This window comes from Lucilia sericata, unplaced genomic scaffold (genome assembly GCF_015586225.1).
Source record: "Lucilia sericata isolate MDLA Ls3-8-SP2 unplaced genomic scaffold, ASM1558622v1 Contig000028F_arrow, whole genome shotgun sequence".
In the NCBI taxonomy this organism is placed as follows: domain Eukaryota; kingdom Metazoa; phylum Arthropoda; class Insecta; order Diptera; family Calliphoridae; genus Lucilia; species Lucilia sericata.
In genome coordinates, this window is record NW_023994066.1 from 1,138,002 (window position 1) to 1,159,759 (window position 21,758).

Below are 21,758 nucleotides of genomic sequence, written 5' to 3' on the forward strand. Positions count from 1 at the left end.
CATCGACAAACCACTTCCAAGTTGCGGTAGTACAAATGACGGTAATACGGCGAGAAGGTTTTTTCGTGATTTTGAAATTACTTCAAAAATAACTGGAATCGACAAGGAGTTGCTTCGAATAGTTAACACTATTTTAATGGCACTGAATAGTAAACATAAAATTAATGGAAATCGATTTGGGGAATATACATCTGAAATTTCTAAATTACTTGTATCTCTGTATCCATGGAGGGAACTAACACCAACAGTACACAAAGTATTGTGTCATGGTCAAATAATAATTGAATCGAATATTCTTCCACTTGGAGAGTTGACAGAAGAAGCCCAGGAAGCGAGGAATCGAGATTTTAAGCATGTTCAACTATTCAGCTCAAGAAAATGCTCCAGGCAATCACAGAATGAAGATATTCTTAATAGTTTACTTCTATCTTCTGATCCTGTTCTTTCAACTATGCGAAAAAGATGGATTTGTTATGAAACTCTATCATCTCAAAACAAGGAAGATTTAAAGGACTTATATTACCTTCTGGATATGTATACCGATATGACAGATTATTTTATAGAAAAGTAGTGTTAGGAATTAGGTAGTAAGAATTAATTGTATTATGTTTAAGATAAACAGTTCAAATAAAAAAAGCTATTATACTAACTGATGATATTGTAATAATTGTGTTTTATATTTCGGTGGGCGGGAAAGGTGGTTTGTGTGGGGTGATTTAGGTGTTGTTGTGCGTGGCTCATAATAAAATTATAATTTTTTTATTGTATATACAATGTTATAGTCTTTAATAAAATAATTAACTAAATAATTTTTAAAAATTGTCCAAATATTTTATTCAACACCAAATGTATGTTCTGTCATACTTAATACTAAAATATGAAAAAGATGAAATTAAAGGACACAGGTTTAAATGAACATATTTTTGAATGTCATTGAGATATTGGCTTGAAAATTTTTGTAAAGAATCGAGAATTTCCATATCTAACTAAGAAATGATATTAAGGGATAGATATGGACTAAATTGTTGTAGCTTTCTGCGACCCTATTAAAATTTTGATATAAATCATAGTTTTAGAAATTTAACAAATATGTAATATAAGACAAAATCTTTATTTATGAACAAAACTCAATGAAATTTTCAACGCTTGTTAAATTTGTCATTTCAAATAAGAAAATGCAAAAAAAAAATTGAAAAGGTCAAAGGGCATCCCGCAATTCCCAAAAATAGGAATGAAAATCCCAAAAATGGGATTTTTTACATTTTTGCCCATAGGGTCCACATTTCTTTCAGGGCTGGGAAAATACTTTTGGAGTAAATAGAAAACATATTGTGGTTTCCAAAACTGCTTTCAGTTTTCTGATCCCAGCTTTGGGATTTTAGAACATGTCGCCCAAAGTTGAAGTTTTGATAAAAAATAGGTCATATTCGGAAGGACGCAGTGGCAACATTTTCGAAAAATAGGACAAGTTTTTTACGCCAAAGCGTTCTGCGTAAAGATACCTTTTAGAAAACTATAAAATTGTTATATGTTCTTAAAGAAAATTTTATTTTATTAATAAAAGAGTTAAGACACATTTTTGGCAAAAAAAACGGCAAAAATCTAAAATTTTTTGAATTTTTAAATTCAAAAACGTATATTTTTGGATCTGTAAATGATATTGATCTGAAATTGTTATTGTTTGTATATTATTGGAAATTTTGTTGTCTAACTAACAAGAAAAAATTGAGTCCATTTGGTCCAAAATTACGCCCGGTATTCAAAAAAAGGCGGACCAAGGTATGGTAAATTTTGTATCACTAAATTTTTAAATGCCTATAACTCGGATATTATAAGAGATAAGTAGTATGTCCAAGCATGTTTTTTCAAGATATCGTCGAGCGCTTTCAGAAAATCTTTGTATTTGGATGAAAAACAAAAAAATGGCACGAGTTTAAAAATTTTACATGTCGTAGGTACCCTACTTTGTGCCGCCACAGCGCCGTCCCTGGGGCATCTACGGATGCATCTTCAAAACTTAAACTCGAATACTCCTTGGCTACGCTCACGCCAAATTTTATACCGATCGGATCAGCCATTTAGAAATGCCAGATTTATTTCCAAAAAATTTCGATTCTGCCCCACTGTGAGGTGTTGAATTTCAAAGCAATTTTATCTAGGTTAGATTTTTCAATTGGAGATAAAATATCCATATTTACACTTGAGCAAGAGTTGTCATTGAAGCAAGGTCCCCATGGAATTTTTGAGTTTTATGATGCCGTCGAGAAAAAAATTGGCACTGATTTTTAATTTTTTTTTTTATTATTATTCTGCGACTAGTCTAATTTGACTAACGAGCAGATTTTTTCGATTAAATACAATGATTAGTAGTAAGAATAAGATATAACACCAAATATATCCAAAATACTGTTTTATTTAAACCAGATGATGTGGTTTAATGCGTTGGAGTCTATTTGGTAGGCTTCGGATGAAGTAAAGTCTGCTGGCTTCACTGTTCACATGTGTTGATAACTTTTGGTGGTGTGATATTGCAAATTTTTTCACTACGTCTCTGACAAACTCTACGCCTAAATCACGGTGAAGGTCATGATTTCGAACGTACCATGGTGCATTGACCATGTGTCTTAAAACTTTATTTTGAAAAACTTCAATGTGTTTAATTGTTGAAGTTTTGGCACATCCCCAAAGCTGGCATCCATACGTCCAAACTGGTTTCAGGATTTGTTGGTAGACAAGTATTTTATTTTGTATTGACATGGAAGAAGTTTTACCTATGAGCCATTTCAGGCTTCTGTACTTAATTTCAAGTTCTTGCTTTTTCTTTAGTATATGATCGAGCCAAGTAAGTTTAGAATCTAGCGTAAGACCGAGGTATTTTGCGGTTTTTGATAATGGAATTGTGGATTCTTGCATTTTGAGAGGAACATAAGTTGTATTTTTTTTTAGCGAAAAGTTTACATGTACAGATTTTGAATTGTTGATTTTTATTCTCCATTTTGAAGCCCAAAAAGAAATATTATTAATAGCTGGTTGGATATATTTGGCTGCTTCTGTAGTAGATTTTCCAATCGCAAGTACAGCTGTGTCGTCGGCAAATGTTGCTATTGTAGTGTTTGGTGTGTTAGGAATGTCATTTGTAAATAACAAATATAGTAGAGGGCCAAGAATGCTCCCTTGAGGAACGCCCGCTTTTATATCCTTCAGCTCCGAGAACTCATTTTCGAGTTTTACATGGAAATAACGATCTTCAATGTATGATTTTATGATTTGGTAATACATTGTTGGAAATATTTTGGACAGCTTATATAACAGGCCTTCGTGCCATACTTTATCAAATGCTTGAGCTACGTCTATAAAAACAGCAGAGCATATTAACCTATTGTCGAAAGCGTTTTCAATTTTTTCAATAATACGATGAATTTGCTCAATCGTTGAATGTTTTTCTCGAAATCCAAATTGGTGTTTAGGGATACAATTGTTTATGACTATAAACGGATCACTGTTGCCAATTTAGCTATTTTCTCGTCAAATCTAGCGATTTTTAATCCCATTTTGCGGGGAAAAATATGATTTAGCTATTAGCGGGAAATCTAGCGATTTTTCTTTAGATCTTAAGGCATTTTTTATTCATTTATATTTTGATAATATCGCTTAAAAGTTACGAATGACGATATTTACATATATGTATGTATATAAAAATATGCATTCAATGTAAGTTATTTGAGTTTTAGCTGTGTGTATTATACTTATTTTGAATGTTCTGAAGAACATAATTAGGAGTAAATATTTGTGCGTACAGGTAAAGTTATACGAAAAACTTTAAAAGGGGTATATTTTGTTGTACTCAATTAAAAAACGAATATTTAATTATTCTAGTCTTTTAGTAAATGAGTGATATGATAATAAAATTTACCATAATTCTAAAAATTAGTGAACATTGGAAATAAGTGATGAAAGGATCGGTCCATAAAGTCCTAAAAATTTACAACATTTCTAAGGCGTATAGGGCCGCATATCGATATCGCAGATAAACTTCCCACAAAAGGAGTGTATAATAATCTTGGGTGCCCCGGTAGGCTAGTTAGTAGTGTGCTAGCCTGTCAGTCTGGGGGTTGTGGGTTCGATTCTCAGCAGAGATCCTGGTCTGCTACACTACAACGGTCGTATGGTTATCGTCACCCTGCTCGGTAAATTAGGTTAGAATATAATTTGTAATTGTATTGTAATGGAAAAATAAATAAATATGCCGAAAATAAAGGATCGATCCATAAAGGCCAGCATTTCGAAATTCAATTTATCTTTACAACATTTCTAAAGCAATCTGTATAGGGTCGCATATCGAAATTAACCTCAACTTGACATTTTTCCTAACCCAAAGTGAAAATATTTAACATAAAAAAGATTCTCTTATGTGTTTGTTATAAGATGTGTTTGTATCACTATCCCATTCCTACGTATGTATATAGATTTTAGCGATAAATCGCTGACTTTTTAGAATAATATAAAAAATCTGAAAAATTTAGCTAGTTTTCTTAGCTATTTCTTTTCAGAATCATATAATAAATATTATTTTGACGATTTATCGCTAAATTTTTCAAAATGTCTTGAATTTAGCTATTTTCTAGCTATTTTTCAGTCGACTTTAGCGATATTTTTGGGAAAAAAGTTGGCAACAGTGAAACGGATAAATACGTTTTTGTATAATTTTTTCAAATATTTTTGAGATTACAGGTAATAGCGAGATTGGTCTATATGATGAAACATCATGTGGATTTTTGCCTGGTTTTAGTATCATGATTATGGTGGATACTTTCCAATAGGATGGTACATATTGTAGCTGTATAGCAGATTGGATTAATGTTGTTAGATATACAATTGCCTTATAAGGTACTTGTTTTAGTATTTCAGCTGTTAAAAGATCATAACCCGGGGATTTTTTATTTTTAAGCTTGAAGATTTCTCGTTTAACTTCGCTTACAGAGATTTTAATATTCGATGAAGATACATTGTTTGCTATGTTACAAAAGTTGTCAGTATTACATAAATCGGGTACATTTGGTGAAAGACGTTCTCTAGATGGCTTGAGAAAAGGAGAAGTTTTTCTTTGTTCGATTTGGCCCATTGTCCATTTGGTTGTTTAAGTGGATGAGAATGGTTTTTGGGTGGGTTTATGGTTTTTGTCGCCTTCCAAAGGGAATTGTAGTTTTGTTTGGTACTTGAAAGGTTTTGAAGATACTTTTCCATAGTTTGATTTTTTATTTGTTTGAGCTTACGCCTTAAATACTGTGAAGCTCTATTGTATTTATTTTTGTCATCTGGACATCGGGTTTCATGCCATTTTCTCCTAAGTTTTCTTTTATGTTCCAGCAATATTTTTATTTCTTTTGGGTAATTTATACCTGTTTGTTTTATTTTAATATTTGGCGTACTAGACCACGCTGCGTTTTGGATGTTTTCCGTAAAATTATTAGTATATTTTTCGAGTTCTTCAATAGAACTAATAATATTTGGCACAATCATTTTATTGAGGTTTTGTCTAAAGTACTTCCAGTCAGTATTTTTATTATAAAGAAATGGATTGCTTTCTGGTTGAATTATATGTTCACATACTGTTAGAAGAATTGGAGAATGGTCAGAGCTTAAGTCTATACAATCTTCAATGTTTATGAAGTTTTTTGATATTTTATGAATAATAAAGAAATCAATGAGATCGGGTATCTTAGATTGGTCAGTGGGCCAATATGTAGGTTTACCAGTGGAAATAAAATCACATCCTAGGGTATTTGCCGCTTTATACAATTCTCTGCCTTGTGTTGTTGTGAGACGGGAACCCCAAAAAGTATTTTTGGCATTAAAATCGCCTCCAATTATGAATTTATTTTTATACAATGTCAAAAATTCATTGTAATCGCTCAATTTGATTGAATGTCTCGGTGGACTGTAGACCGATGTTATAGATAGAGGTCCATTTGTTGTTTGTACGGTTACGGTTGTAGCTTGAAACATTTCTGTACAAAACTTTTTATCTTCTATATGTTTAATACCATTTCTGATTATAACAGCACTACCTCCTCTAGCTTTATTTTGTGGATGAATAGTATGATACATAATGAAATTTTTTATATTCATATAGGATTGTGTTGTAAAATGTGTCTCGGAAATTAGGCAAATATCTATTTTTTCGTTATTTAATACGAGCTCTAGTTCATTTTTGTGGTTTTGCAATCCGTTTGCGTTCCATTGTAATATTCTTAAAGTGTGGGCCATTTTTTATTGTTTAAGAATGGAGTTTTCCAAACGCTCTAGTCGGATTTCTAGGGAATTGTAAAATTTTTCTTGCTTTTTCAGCATTTCCATTATCTGGTTCATGAGGTAGCTTTCGGAAGTGGCAATTTCTTTGGGTCCAACATTATTGATAGTTTTATTTCTTACAATATCTGCAAAGCTAGCTCCTGAGGTAGTGGGCTGAGGTTCTTTATTAGTTTCTGGGACCTCTTGTATTGCTGATCCATTTCTTTTCATTTTAAGTTGTTCAGTTCTTTTCTTTTGTAACTGTTTTGCAACTTCACATCCTCTGTAGTTCGCTGGATGAGAGTTTCCACAGTTACAACATGTTGGTTGCGTTTTGGGGTCTTTCTTGCACTCTATAGTTACATGGTCTCCTGCACATTTGACGCAACGAGGGAGTCTTGCACAAAAGTTACGTGTATGTTCATACGACTGGCAATTTTTACATTGTGGTAATAAATTCGATTGTTTAAGTGGTTGAACTTTTATTATACAATTTAATATAGATTTTATTGCATAAATTTTTTCTATATTTTCAGTGGATTCGAATGAAACCATAAACATATCAAGCGGTTCTTTTGTTTTATATTTTAGCTTAGGATTTACAGAAATTACTTTAAAACCTTGTGATTTCAAATCTAACTGAATTTCAGACGGTTGACAACTATGGTGAATATTTTTTATCATAACTTTAATTGACCGTGATTGCTTATTTTCGTAACTATACCATGGAATACATTTTTCGGATAACATTTTTGTAAGGTTCCTGTAATCTTCACTATTTAAGGTATTTATTTTTATTGTATTGTTTGGTAACACTTTTACAAGGGGCTCTTTAGTGCTATTAGTTTTCAATAAACTTAAAAAATTATTAAAATTTTCTATGCCAACTGCCATAATGGGGGGTGGCTGGCGATTTATGGTAGTTTTATTAACTGGAGATTTTGTATCATTAATTTCATTTTCTGGTGATGTGTTTGCTTTTCTCTTTTTTCTATTTCTGGATTTTTGAAGAATCCATTCCGTTTCTTGTACCAACTCCTCCTCGTCGGTTGCATATTCATTTTGTTCATATACGGTTTCATTATGTTTGTTTTTAAGTTCGAGCTGTTCTTCTTTTAAGGCCATATTTTCATTTTGTAGTTTTAAACAATAATTTTCAAGTACTTTGATTCTTTCAATAAGTTCTATATTTTTCTGTTCTAATTCTTTTACCTTTGACATCCTAAACATGCTCAGGCTGTTTCTGGGTGTTTCAGAACCCTCCATTTTTAACGGGTTAATTTGCTGCGTAGTAAAGACAAGCACCCACACTTATTGATGGCAACACTAAATAGATGGTAACACCAAGAGATGTGGCAGCACCAGTACTTTAAACTACAGCCAATATCACTATTTACGATCAGCTGCTCTTGTTTACTTTGTTTTGTTTATTTTAATTCTTTATACTTTTTGTGAAAATTTTGATGTTTTTCCAAACTGATGGAAATTTGCCCATTGGAATTTCCATAAATTTCTTTTTTGGATTCAAAAATATTTTTTTTAATGTTTTATTTATAATACCTTCAAACACTCAATCAGTTTGATTCGATTCCATTAAGAGAAAACTATATGTGTTGCAGTTTTGGCTAATGATAATATTGTTTTTATCAACTTTTTTTACAATTTGGCGGAGCACAAAAATTTCACGTAGACTATTATAGAAACTAACTAACTGAAGTCACTGATTTTTAATAAAGTAATAATGACCAATGAAGGTAACTCGGCTTTAATTGAAGCCCTTAGTCAAAAATACAGGGAAAATGCATTACGTGTATTTATTTCTGGGTTACGACGTCCAGTTTCTGATGTATTGTTTTCGTGTAAACCTCCTGATATGCCTTTTGCTCTTGCCTTAGCCCAGGAACTTGAAACTAACCAAGCGAGATATAATTTTGCAACTACCTTTTGGAATAACTCAACCCAAGGCATTACTTACAATTCACCACATTATCAACCTATTCGGCAACCTAATTTTCAAAACAGGCCAATACAACAAAGTTTTATTCCTAGAAATCAATCAAACAACAGATAAAATGTTAAGAATATTAATAGACACCGGCACATCCAAAAATTATATTTAAAATCTTAGTTTTTTGAAATCGGTTAAATCACTTGATAAACCTTTTTTTGTAAAATCAGTAAATGGAAATTCGAAAATATTTTCAAAATATGTAGCATATTTATTCGATACAACTGCAAATTTTTCGTTTTACCGGATTTGACTACTTTTGATGTAATAGTTGGCTTTGACCTTTTGACCAGGGTACAGATAGCGATCGAATTCAATTCGCTCGCGAGCGAGTTTAATTCGAGCGATTTAAATAATTCATTTTCCGGCGAATAAATCTATTCGACTCGCGAGTCTAATTTTTAAACTCGCGATAAGAGTTGAAAATTTAAAGAGCGTAAAATAGAACTCGCTCGCGATTCGAGTCAAAACGAGTTATTCGCGAGTTTTATAATTTTGTAAATGGTATAAATTTAAATTTATAAGGCATAATCAATTTACATAACAATGACATAACGAAATAAGTTTCCCATTAAAATTATGTACACAAATACATATGTAGGTACATTATTTGCTGCAAAGTAGTAGACACTTCGTACATACATACATACATACATACATACATACATACATACATACATACATACATACATACATACATACATACATACATACATACATACATACATACATACATACATACATACATACATACATACATACATACATACATACATACATACATACATACATACATACATACATACATACATACATACATACATACATACATACATACATACATACATACATACATACATACATACATACATACATACATACATACATACATACATACATACATACATACATACATACATACATACATACTACAAATACATACTACATACATACATACATACATACATCATACACTACATACATACATACATACATACATACATACATACATACATACATACATACATACATACTAATACATACATACATACATACACATACATACATACATACATACATACATACATACATACATACATACATACATACATACATACACATACATACATACATACATACATACATACATACATACATACATACATACATACATACATACTACATACATACATACATACATACATACATACATACATACATACATACATACATACATAACATACATACATACATACATACATACATACATACATACATACATACATACATACATACATACATACATACATACATACATACATACATACTACATACATACATACATACATACATACATACATACATACATACATACATACTACATACATACATACATACATACATACATACATACATACATACATACATACATATTCAACACGTGTTTTATTATCTTAATATAAAATTTTCAAAAACCTTTTGATTCACAATCAATAATCTAACTGCCTGTTTCACAATAGCGAAACAACATTTTCTTTCTTATAAATATATGAAAAACAAAAACAAAATTTTTAATTTATTGTTGTTTTCAATATATTTGTAAGAAAGAAAATGTTCTTTCGCATTTAGAGAAACCGGCAGTAATAAATAAAAAAAATGTTTAAAGATCACTTGCATGTCCATCAATATACATATGTACATACATAACTACAGATAAAAAACATACACATTTAAATAAAAAGGTAGACAATATATTTCTTATACTTTCCCACTTTTGCTTTGTCAGACCGTCATAAAACCTACGGCTACACAATCACACATACATAATTATTTCCCATATTATTGGTTCTTTTTTACTACCACAACAGAACCTGTTTCTTGCACACACACTTTGCTGATTTTCGGCTCGAATTTAACTCGAATTCAACTCGTTTTCCACTCGCTCGTAAGCGAGTAGAAAAAACAAAAACATGTAAATATCGCTTACGAAGCGAATACAAAACACATAAAACTCTAATTAAAATTGTGCTCGCGTGTTGAAAAATAAAACTCGCGATTTTGAATTTTAAAACGAGCGATAAAATAGCGATCGCGAGCGATATTTTTACCTACCCTGCTTTTGACTCAAATAAAAGCGCAAATTGACTGCAAAAAGGGAATATTAAAATATAAAAATGGAGAAGAAAAATTGTCGTTTCTTTACTGTAATGACGTAAGTAATTTTATCAGTCCTGAAACTTGTGATGTATCTGCTTGCTTAGTTAAAAAACTCGAAGATATTCTGGAAGCTAACAAAGGTGTCTTTGCTGATCCTATAGAATTCCTTCCTTTTGTCACCAAGGTTGTAGCCACTATTAGAACTGAAGACCAAGAGCCAGTATACTCAAAGTCATACCCGTACCCTTTAGCTTTAAATGATTTTGTTAATAAAGAAATAACAAATTTTTTGAAAAATGGCATAATAAAACCTTCTCGCTCTCCATATAATAACCCTATATGGATAGTTGATAAGAAAGGTTTCGATGAATCAGGGAAGCGGAAAAAAGACTTGTAATTGACTTTAGAAAACTAAATTCAAAAACTATAAGCGATCGGTACCCAATACCCGATACATCGACCATTTTATCAAATTTAGGAAAATCTTCTTATTTCACTACCTTAGATTTAAAGTCAGGGTTCCATCAAATCAGCTTGGCAGAGAATGATAGGGAAAAGACAGCGCTTAGCGTCAATAATGGAAAATTTGAATTTTGTCGGCTTCCGTTTTGATTAAAAAATGCCCCTAGTATTTTTCAGAGAGCAATAGATGACGTTTTACGCGAAGAGATTGGAAAAAGATGTCACGTGTATATAGATGACATTATCATTTTCTCTTCATCAGCTGAAAAACATATCTCTGACATTGATAGAATCCTCCAAGAATTGTTCAAGGCGAATATGCGAGTTTCAAGTGAGAAGTCCAGGTTTTTTAAAAGTTCTGTCGAGTTTTCAGGATTCGTTGTTTTAAAAGATGGTATAAAGACCTGTCCTGAAAAAGTCAATGATATTATAAACTATCAGGTCCCTGAAACACTGCGAAGTCTTCGATCATTTTTAGGGTTGGCGGGATATTACCGCCGATTCGTCAAATATTACGCACTCATAACGAAACCGCTCACTAAATATCTTCGCGGAGAAAATGGCAACGTGTCAGCAAGGTGCTCTCGAAATGTAAAGGTATGTCCTGATAGAGAAGCACTAGACGCTTTTCAAAGAATATATTGGCATCAGAAGACGTATTGTTGCTTCATCCAAACTTTAATGAGCCCTTTGAACTTACTACCGATGCGTCGTCTAGTGCAATAGGTGCTGTGTTGACACAAAATGGTACACCTATAACTATGATATCAAGGACTCTATCTACAACGGAAGAAAACTACTCCACAAATGAGCGTGAACTTCTGGCTATAGTGTGGTCGCTTCAAAAGTTAAGGAATTATCTGTACGGAGCAAAAAACGTAAACATTTATACAGATCACCAGCCGCTCTCATTTTCTCTTTTGGAAAAAATACAAAATTAGGAGGAGCTTTTATTGAAGAATTTTCACCAAAATTTCACTATAAACCCGGCAAAGATAATATAGTGGCAGACGCTTTGTCACGTCAATATATGCATTATGTAGAAAGTGGCTCAATGAGCACGGATGCCACAATTGGTTCTGGGACTATATCTGCAACCGAAGGCGCTATAGGTTCCAACACTTTAACGGCGTCAGAAACATCAACCATTGCAACAATACATAGTGAAGAATCTTCTACCGAAGTGATCAACTCCGTTGTAAACCCAATTAATTGCTTTAAAAACCAACTTGTTTTAATTGAGGCACCAAATTCAGCTCTGACCTCAGAAACCATATTTGTCAATCAAGTCAGACACTTAATAAATTTTAATAAGGTGACCGATATCATAAAGTTCGTAAATGATGTTGTGAATCCAAATGTTGTGAATTGCATATATTGAGATCGTCACACGTTAGAGCAAATTCAGAATGACCTTATAAAAAATTTTCCGACTGTAAGATTTGTCATTAGCAAAAATATGGTGATAGATATTCACAACCCTGATGATCAGCTTGAAATTGTGTTAAGTGAACATAACAGGGCACATCGTAACATTCGGGAGAATCTTAATCAAATCCTTAGGGAATACTATTTTCCAGGTATCCATAAGAAATTAAAAGAGATAGTTTCAACTTGTAAAACCTGCAAAGAAGCGAAGTATGTGAGGTATCCTAAAAAAAACTAGAATAGGCAAAACCCCTATACCTGAATATCCTGGTGAACTACTACATATAGATATTTTTTCCCCCGATAACTCCCATTACCGGGTTGATAAGTTTAGCAAATTCGCTCTAGTTTTCCCAATCGCATCTCGGTCGATTGTAGATATAAAAATTCCATTATTGAAAATATTGAACTTTTTTCCAAAGGCTAAGACTGTTGTGTGCGACAATGAAAAAGCTTTTAATTCTGAGACAATTAAGTCTATTCTCGCAAATCAATTTGGTGTCGATATGTTTACAGTTCCACCAGCACATAGCACAAGTAACGGCCAAGTCGAACGTTTTCATAGCACTTTGGCCGAAATCGCAAGGTGTTTGGAAGCGGAAAAAGGGTATATCGACACAGCGGAGTTAGTTCTGATTGCTGCTTCCAAATATAATCAAACGATACATTCGGTTACTGGACTCAAACCCATTGATATCCTTCACCGCATTTCCGAAAAGCTTAGAAGGTCTTTGATGAAGAAACTGGATATAGCTCAGGACAAGGATTTGACTTACCATAACACTCGTAGGATAGTGAGAAACTTCTCTCAGGGAGACAGGGTATTTTTAAAAACTAACAGAAGATTAGGTAATAAATTTAGTAAACGCTTTGTAGAAAAAATAGTTCAAAAGGATATGGGCACTTATGTGCTAATAGATAATCGACCTGTTCATAAGGATAATATTCAATAGAACTTATATTATCTACCTTTAACTTAATTTAATGCCATATTATAAATACAACAAATTTATTTTTAAAGAATACATAATTGTAATAATGCTTAATAATTAATAATTAAGTTAATTTAGGAAATAATGTAACAGTCGAGGACTACTAGTTTTATAGAGGGAGGGTAGTTAAGGCTGCACTTAAAGTATTCGCCTTACTTTAAAAACTTTATTACTCTCTTTTTGCGATCTCTCCTTCTTTATGCAATTAGTACTTTAGTTTTAGTTTAATTTTGTCTACCGTCAAATAAGATATCCTTATAGAAAAGGAAAGCAGAGTTTATTGTTAAGAATTGAAATTGTGAATGAAATAAAACTTTCATTAATTTTTTAATACAATTAAAAGTGGTTTCATTTTAACGAAAAAATAAAAAATTAATTTACACAGCTGTTTCTAAATTATTATTAAAGAAATTTGACGATTGAAAAAAAAACTTATTATTCTCAAAAGTCATGCTGTCTGTTAAATAAAATAATAAAATAAAAAGCTGGTAATAAATAATTGTTGCAAATAATAAAAAACAAAAAAGAAGTGAATGTGACGAAGATTTCAGTGCTGGTGTTTCCAATTGCGGCCCAATTGAAGAAAATAATTGCGAATATTTAAGTTCTAGTGAATGTGATGAAACGTCAATTAATATTTTTGAAAACTTTAATATTCGCAATGAAGTGTAAAGTGGAGTGTAAAACATTTAATTTCTAACAATGCATTAAATGAACTGTTGGTAATTATAAAAAAATAGAACCAAATCTACCAAACGACGCGAGAACATTAAAAAAACACCAAGAGATGCACCAATTGTTCCGCTTGCAGGTGGTGAATATGTGCACTATGGTCTAAAAGACTGCTTGACAGTTTTAGAGCTCGTCAATATAAAAATCACCATACAACAAACACCCAAATGACAATAGAAAAGTTACCAATAGATATAGTTTAATCATTTCCATTTGATTACATGCACGTTGTGTGCCTTGGAGTTGTCAAGTCCTTGATGAAAAAGAAATTGTTCTTTTTCGCTGCGACCAAAACAAATCAGACTGTTGGATTATAAACTCCAACAACTTATACCTCATACACCGCGGGAGTTTTGTAGAAGGCCACGAGGTTTAAAGGAATTTGAGCGATACAAGGCCACAGAATTTCGTCAGTTTCTTCTTTATAGTGGACCTTTTGTATTAAAAATATTATAGATGAAAGTCTTTACACGCACTTTTTGCAATTAAGTTTGGCTTTACGCATTTTATTAGATGAAAAAAAATGCAAAACACATAACGAGTGTGCTGAAGTTATGTTAAAAAATTTTGTGATGAATGTTCCAGAAAATTATAATGAAACCATATTGACATACAATTTCCACTGCCTAACTCACCTAGCAAGTGATGCTTTATTATATGGTTCACTGGAAACCATAAGCACCTTTAAATTTGAAAATAAATTAGGACAATTAAAGCAACTTCTTAAAAAAAGAATAACATATCCGCCCAGTTATATAATCGATTGGTTGAACAAAGCCTGAACTATTCAAATTCAGAAGAGCTTGGAAAATTAGGAAAAAGTACTAACACTTTTGTTCAGAATGAATATATATATTTGTCAATTTATTCTCCTAACAACTTATATAGCGTTGGACAAGAAGTTTTCAAAGTTTCATCAATTGACTGTACAGGAGGACAAAGAGTTCTTGGAAAAAAAGTATTGAATTTGGAAGAAATGTTTCACCGTCCACTGAAATCTTCTCACTTGAATATATGGCAAACAACACACTTATCTTTATCAGAAACAACTCATGGACACTTTTTACATAAAATAATTAAAATGACTTCTTTCTTTAATGACGATAAAATAGGTTTTTTACCCCTAATTCACAATGTCTGATGATTTCAACCTTTATTTCACAAACGAACAACGCAACATAAATACTCTGGAACCACCAACAACTAACCAAAACAACATCATCAATACAAATTTTCCAAATTCTGAAGGTAATAAAGAATTTATAAAAAATTTCTGTAGAAAAAATTATTACATATTATTTTATTTCAGAAATAGCGAATAAAGTGGTTGCAGCAATTCAGCCAATGTTAACCCGGTTAACTAACGAAGTCCAAAGCATGCGGAAGGAATTGCAGGTATTAAAGAAAGAAATAGCTGAAATAAAACGCACCGTAATGCCTGATGAACCATTTAAAGAAATTGAGCTCTTCTTCGATTTTGAAAAACAGCTTCAAGAAAATGCCGAAAACTTTGCATTTTTTGTAAGTTTTATTGGAATCCTATTCATTGTACATATGAAAATATTTTTTCTTATCACCTTTTTCAGGAAAAGGAGTTAACACTGGTTGCCAAAACTCCAAATTTTACAAAAAATTGCTGGAGAAAACTAATAACTGACGTATTAGGAGAACAGTTATGCTGGAAAGACACTGAATCAAAGAAAAGTGTATGAAATTTTAGCACAACAAAGGCAATACGAAGTAAGAAAAAATTTTAAAAAATACAAAATTATAAATACACTATTATAATTATTAAATATCTACAATTTATAGGTGCAGCATTGTCCATTGGAATATCAGAGGATCAGTTTATAAAGGACACTCGTACATATTTCCAATTCGCAAAAAATCGAATTAAGCTCAGAAACAATTATAAAACTAAAAAACACAATAAAATAGATAAATAATATTTAATTGAAGAAAATTATTATTTTTTATTATTATCAAACTTATTCTCCATTTATGTGGAAAAGCTTATGAAAATATTGAGACAGTAAGCTTTTAAATACAACAATTAATATAATACTACATTTGTAAGCTTATTCTACAATTGCAAGAATAAGCTTTTAGTAATATTACACATGTAATATTATCACGAGGGTTCCGTTTTGATTTTTCTACAATTGTTACGATAACCTTTTTCAAGATTTTCTTAAGACTTTTTCAAGCTTAATGCTTGTGTTGGTAAGCTTAATATAATATTATTCTCAATACATTTGGTTTGTTGGGTTATCATAAGGCGACCAGTGTATGTGTATGTAAATCAACCCAGCAGGAAATGTCAAAAGTGAAACTGTACTGAGCTTCTACTGACACAGTCACCAGTACTAGTGACTTATTATATGACATACTACTATAGACATTTAACATGTGTGTGTCATTGAAAATCTACTACTAACTTTAGTACTATTGATTAGATACTTCTTTTGGGACCATACTTAAACTTTGGAACCAGTGAATCACTGGTAAATTTTAACAATTCAGCTCTACACTTTTGGTATTTTTTGTAGTAAATAACTAATAAAAATGCAAATTTTGTTAAAAACAAGGTGGAAGTACACAACACGCTTTGTACGCTTCAACGCGTTATAGGCTTCTGTCAAAAAAAGTTGAAATATTGTATTTTCATTTAACAAGTTACACATTGTAGTTTGTAACGCGTCTGCCGCGAAAAGTTCACTAACTTTCAACTTTTGGCGCGTCGGCAGCTGATCAGGTTTGTATTTTGTTTTGTGTAGAATAAGAATAAATAAACTAAACTGAAATAAATTTCTCCAACAGTGGAAGAAAAATATTAAAAATATACAAAAACTTAAAATTTTGATTTTTAAAACAATAATAGTCTTTAAAAACATAAAAATAGAGATCAAAATGACGCGAGGCGTGTAAAGTCTGAAAAGCGTGAAACGCGTTGCCGCCTCAACGCGTGTTGTGTACTTCCACCTTTAGGATTTTAGATAGAGAAAAAAAGGAAAGAAACGAGACACTCTCGAAAGTTTAAGAATGCAACGAAAAATATACAATACAATAAATACGAGAGAGGACAAGGATAACACAAAACTGCAATATTCCGCTGCAATAAACTAATTATTAATTTAGTTGAAGTTCTGTGATATTAGCATATGTTTTTGTTGTTAGTGATTATTTATTTATTTGTTTAGTAATTTCTGTGTCGTGAACTGTATAACCTATCCACAAACAAATTCAACTGTATCGTTGTTGTCTTTTATGCTTTTATTTATAATTTGTTGAAAAAAATCTCAGGCGTATTCTCATATCTCAGTTATTTGTGTAATAGGAAACTCCAAAACTGATTTCAACAAACATACAGATGGATATAAAGATCCAAAATTATATTGTAGAAATTACAAACGGAATGACAAATTTATATATGTATACCCTTCTCACGAAATTGAAGGGTATAAAAATAATAATAAGGATTTTTGATAAAATTTGTAAAATAAGAGAAAAATACAAATATTCTCAGTTCTAAGAACATATTTTCAAAGTATCTTCTTCCCACAATTTCTTATGATAGTTGACAATGGCGCATATAAAAATGGATTAATTGAGCTTTTTACCTTTAATATTTAAATATTTTTTGTATATAGAGCGTTACGTTATGATAGAGCCTTTAGTTTTTTGTTAATAAAATTGTTAATTTTGGCGGCCGGAGTTCAATTTTTGTGGACATTTGTTGTCATGCAATACATTAGAATCAACCATCGATTTTGAATTTTTGGTTAGTATGTAAGTGTCATTTCATACAAAGCAAAGATCATCGTGATGATAGTTACATAAGTGTATAAACAATTTGGAAAAAAGGAAGATCCACGAGAGTGAGAATTTACCTTTTTAAATTTAAAAACTGTGGTAACCCTTCAAAAGTATTTAAAAATTTCGTAAAAATTGCCACAACTTTTAACATGTTAAAACTAATTTAAATTTTATTTTTGCATAAAATTCTTCATATTGTGAAATTATAAAAATTTTATTTAAGATTTTTTACATATTTTTTTCTAAAAAGAAAGTTAAAAATCATATAATCCATCTAATTTTTTTTAAATTTTTATATTATGTTTTCACGTTGGTTTTTATATTATCTAAATTTAAAAAAAAATAAAGATCGATTTTTCTTTTATATGATTCTGAATTTTGTTAAAAAAATAATTTCCAAAATTTTAATTATCTTTAAAAAGTTCTATAAGTTAACAGACAAAACAAATATTAGAAAATTAAAAAGTTTCTTAATTTTGAAATCCAAAATCGAATTTTCTTTTGTATTTGAACTTACCTGATGTAAAGCTATAAAGTCTTTAAGATCGCGCCATTTACTCTCATACAACGACCGCCTAGAGTACATTCGTTGAATAATTGCAGTGACGTTTCCAAACACCACTGCATGCATTAGGGCTGAAAATATATAATAATAAATGCAAGAATTAATTTATCCGATGTATATCAACTTGGAGAAAACCAGAAAAGCAACTTAGAGTGCTATATTCGCCTATGCCGAATCGTACATACCCTTCACCTGTAAGCTTTTTGAAACCCATAGTTTATCCCAGAAAACAATTTTTTCAGACATGTCTGATTCTTATCAGAATTTTTAACGAATTTCTAAATTTTCTTTAGACATTTTACAGAATAATCGGCAAACTGTTTGTTAGACATTTCTGCACATTTTCTGAAGTAATAAACGATTAACATCAGACTTGTCTGCACATTCTCGAAAGGGAATTTCAGTGTTACGGCAATTATGAGACTAATCTGCACGTTGGCGGAGGACAATTTGTTTTTTATTCCTATATAAAAAATATAAAATGGCTTAAGAATTATATCCGATAAATCTGCACATAATCTGAAGAGAATTGTTTTTGTAACTTCGTCAGACAATTAAGCGAATAATATAAATTTCCTTTAGATATTTAAAAGAATAGTCTGCACATTTTCTGAAATTTTTTCTCGGTCATTTTGTTCCCATTCTCAGTACTTTTGTAAGAAAACTTTGCGACAACTCTGCACATTATCTGAAGGAAATTTTGTTTTTTTTTTAATAAAAATCATGCACAAACCTGTTTATATTTTCGTCAACTGTACTTTAAAAGGGAATTTAATTTTTATTTTCTCAGTTGGTCTTTGGAAATCAAGTAAACATCTGAATATGTGATGATTATTGTTTAAATTTCTTTAAACTTTGTTAATGTATGTATATAATGAACTCTATTTTCGTATATAATATGTAAGTAGTATGGTTTAATTTATTAATTTTAAAAATAATTTATAAGTTTCTATTAATTATCCATTATCATGAATAATGGAAGCTTATAAATTATTATGAAAATTAAACCATAATAAACTATATATATGAAAATAGTTTTCATCAGACGTTGATCAGAAGAGTCAGACCATTTTCTTATACTGGATCAGATTTTTGTACGAACTGTCGGACATTTTATCAGACATTTATCCGACATCTATCAGACTTTCTTATACTTGATCAGACTTTTGAACGAACTGTCGGACATTTTATCAGACATTTATCCGACATCTTTCGTACGAAATGTAGAAAGAATGTCAGACATGGTATCAGACATTTGTCCGACTTCAATCAGATTTGTCGAAAATTCCTTCAAAATTTCCCCAGGATCCGAATGTAAATTCTATTTGAATCAAAATTTCTTGGCATTACAGTATTTTTTGTGTGCTGATAAATAATGAATGTCGCCTAGTGGCCTATAGAGGAGCTAATTTTATTTATTTGTTTTATTTTGATTTATTTCGTCGTATTTAAATTTATTTGTTTTATTTAATTTATTTTATTTGTCATATGACGTTAGGATTTTTTATGTTGTTCTTTTTATTCCCTTTTGTTCTTATTTGTTTACGAACTCAACGCACTTTGTCCCTAAATTCAACTGCAGTATTTTCGTTAAGTTTTTTTTTGTTTGGAATGTAACAGTTAGTAAATGTACATAAACAGAAAGAAATTTGTAGGCTCAGTATTTACTGGCTTTAATATTAAAGTTTTAGTTTGTTGGGGACAAAGACTGCGGTAAGTAGCTTAATTTATTTATAAGTTTAATTTGTAATAATTTTATTGTTCTTAAATAGAATCATAATTTTAAACAAATTTGTGGTTCTTTTTTGTTGTTTGTTAAACTCGCTGTCCTCAACATAAGGCTCAAGTCGCAATCTTTGGTGCGATTGTGGTTCCTTGCCTGCCAGAACAAATTTTATTGGATTTAAATGTTTTTTGTGGTTCCTTGCCCGCCGGAGCATTAATATGTTTTTGTGTAATTATATGTAAGTGGTTCCTTGCCTGCCGGAACAAATTTTATTTTTACTTTTGTGTGAATTTGTGGTTCCTTGCCCATCGGAACAACATTTCAATTGGAATAATTGCCTGCCTGCTGGAACATTAAGAAGTTTTGTGTGAATTTATTTGAGAGTTTCCTTGCCTGCCGGAAATAAATTTGAAAAGAGCTCAAGTGGTTCCTGTCTGCCGGGACAAACAATACATTTATTTAAAATAATTTTGGTGAACAATTTGCCTTTTAAATTTTTGGTGTGAAATTTTTGTGGTTTTTTGAGAAACCTTTTGTGTATTTGTGGTTCATCATACAACGCTCCCCTGCAAGAAAAAGCCAGCGCTTGCAGTCAACAATGAATTTGCCTACTAGTGGTTCCTCGTCTGCGGGAACAAAAGTTGGTTCCCTACAAATGACTGCTTCTGCCCTGCCTGCCAGTTCCCTTGCCGCTGGAACATCATCGACTCCCACTGCCGCTGGAGTGCCTCCACCAAACGTAAGTACCAGTGTCGCTTATTCAAACCAACCAGCTAAAGTTGCTCCTTCTATTGCCGAGGTGCCTGCAAGTTCCATCGTTGCCGGAACGACGTGTACCGTAGCCACCACAGTTGCCGCCAGTGTTCAACCTAACCAACAAAATTTTTTGAGCTCTGCTGTTCAGCCGCCGTTGCCCCAGTCGAGCTGCAACAACAATTTAGAAGTTCTCCAAAGCCAGATAAATGTTCTCCAGGCTCAGTTGTTCAATGCCCAGCGTGCTTTGTCCATCGCTATGAACAGTAAATCGACGCCAAGCTCTTCAGCCGCCATGCCACAGCCATCCAATATGGAGCCGCCAGTAACGGGTACCAGTAAAGCCAACGTTGACAATTCTGCCTCAGCCAATGTCGACTGCGCTGAACGTCGGACGCCATTTTCTTCCGTAAGCTGTAATAAAAATAATTTTTTGATGCCGCCAAATATGCCGTTGTCTCATAATGGTGGCTCGATGCTGGTGCATAGAAAAATTTATGACTTGCCGGAATTTAATGGTGTTCCTGAAGATTGGCCCATGTTTTCAACGACTTTCAACCAGTCTATTTCTGTTTATAATTATAACAATTTTGAAAATTGTTTGAGGCTCCAAAAGGCTTTGAAGGGCGAGGCACGGGAATGTGTAAAGTCGTTATTGATCCATCCTGATAATGTGAGTATAGTTATTGAACAACTGTGTTTTCAATATGGTCGGCCCGAAATGCTCATTCGTTGTCAGCTGCAACAAGTAGAAGAAATTTCGCCCATTAGTGAAAGTGCTATCGATAAACTTGTGCCTCTTGCTGTTAAAGTGCAGAATCTAGCCGC

General features: G+C 31.8%; 1 protein-coding gene across 1 annotated transcript in view; it reads right to left on the reverse strand.

Moving 5' to 3' along the window:
* LOC119610424 (potassium voltage-gated channel subfamily H member 8) overlaps positions 1-21,758 on the reverse strand; it is a gene marked incomplete at its 5' end in the record, with an annotated part of 274,124 nt that overhangs the window by 158,298 nt on the left and 94,068 nt on the right. Inside the window, one exon of the mRNA XM_037965618.1 lies at positions 18,404-18,522. Within this exon, the coding sequence (XP_037821546.1) occupies positions 18,404-18,522 (119 nt within the window). The remainder of the gene's footprint in view (positions 1-18,403; positions 18,523-21,758) is intronic.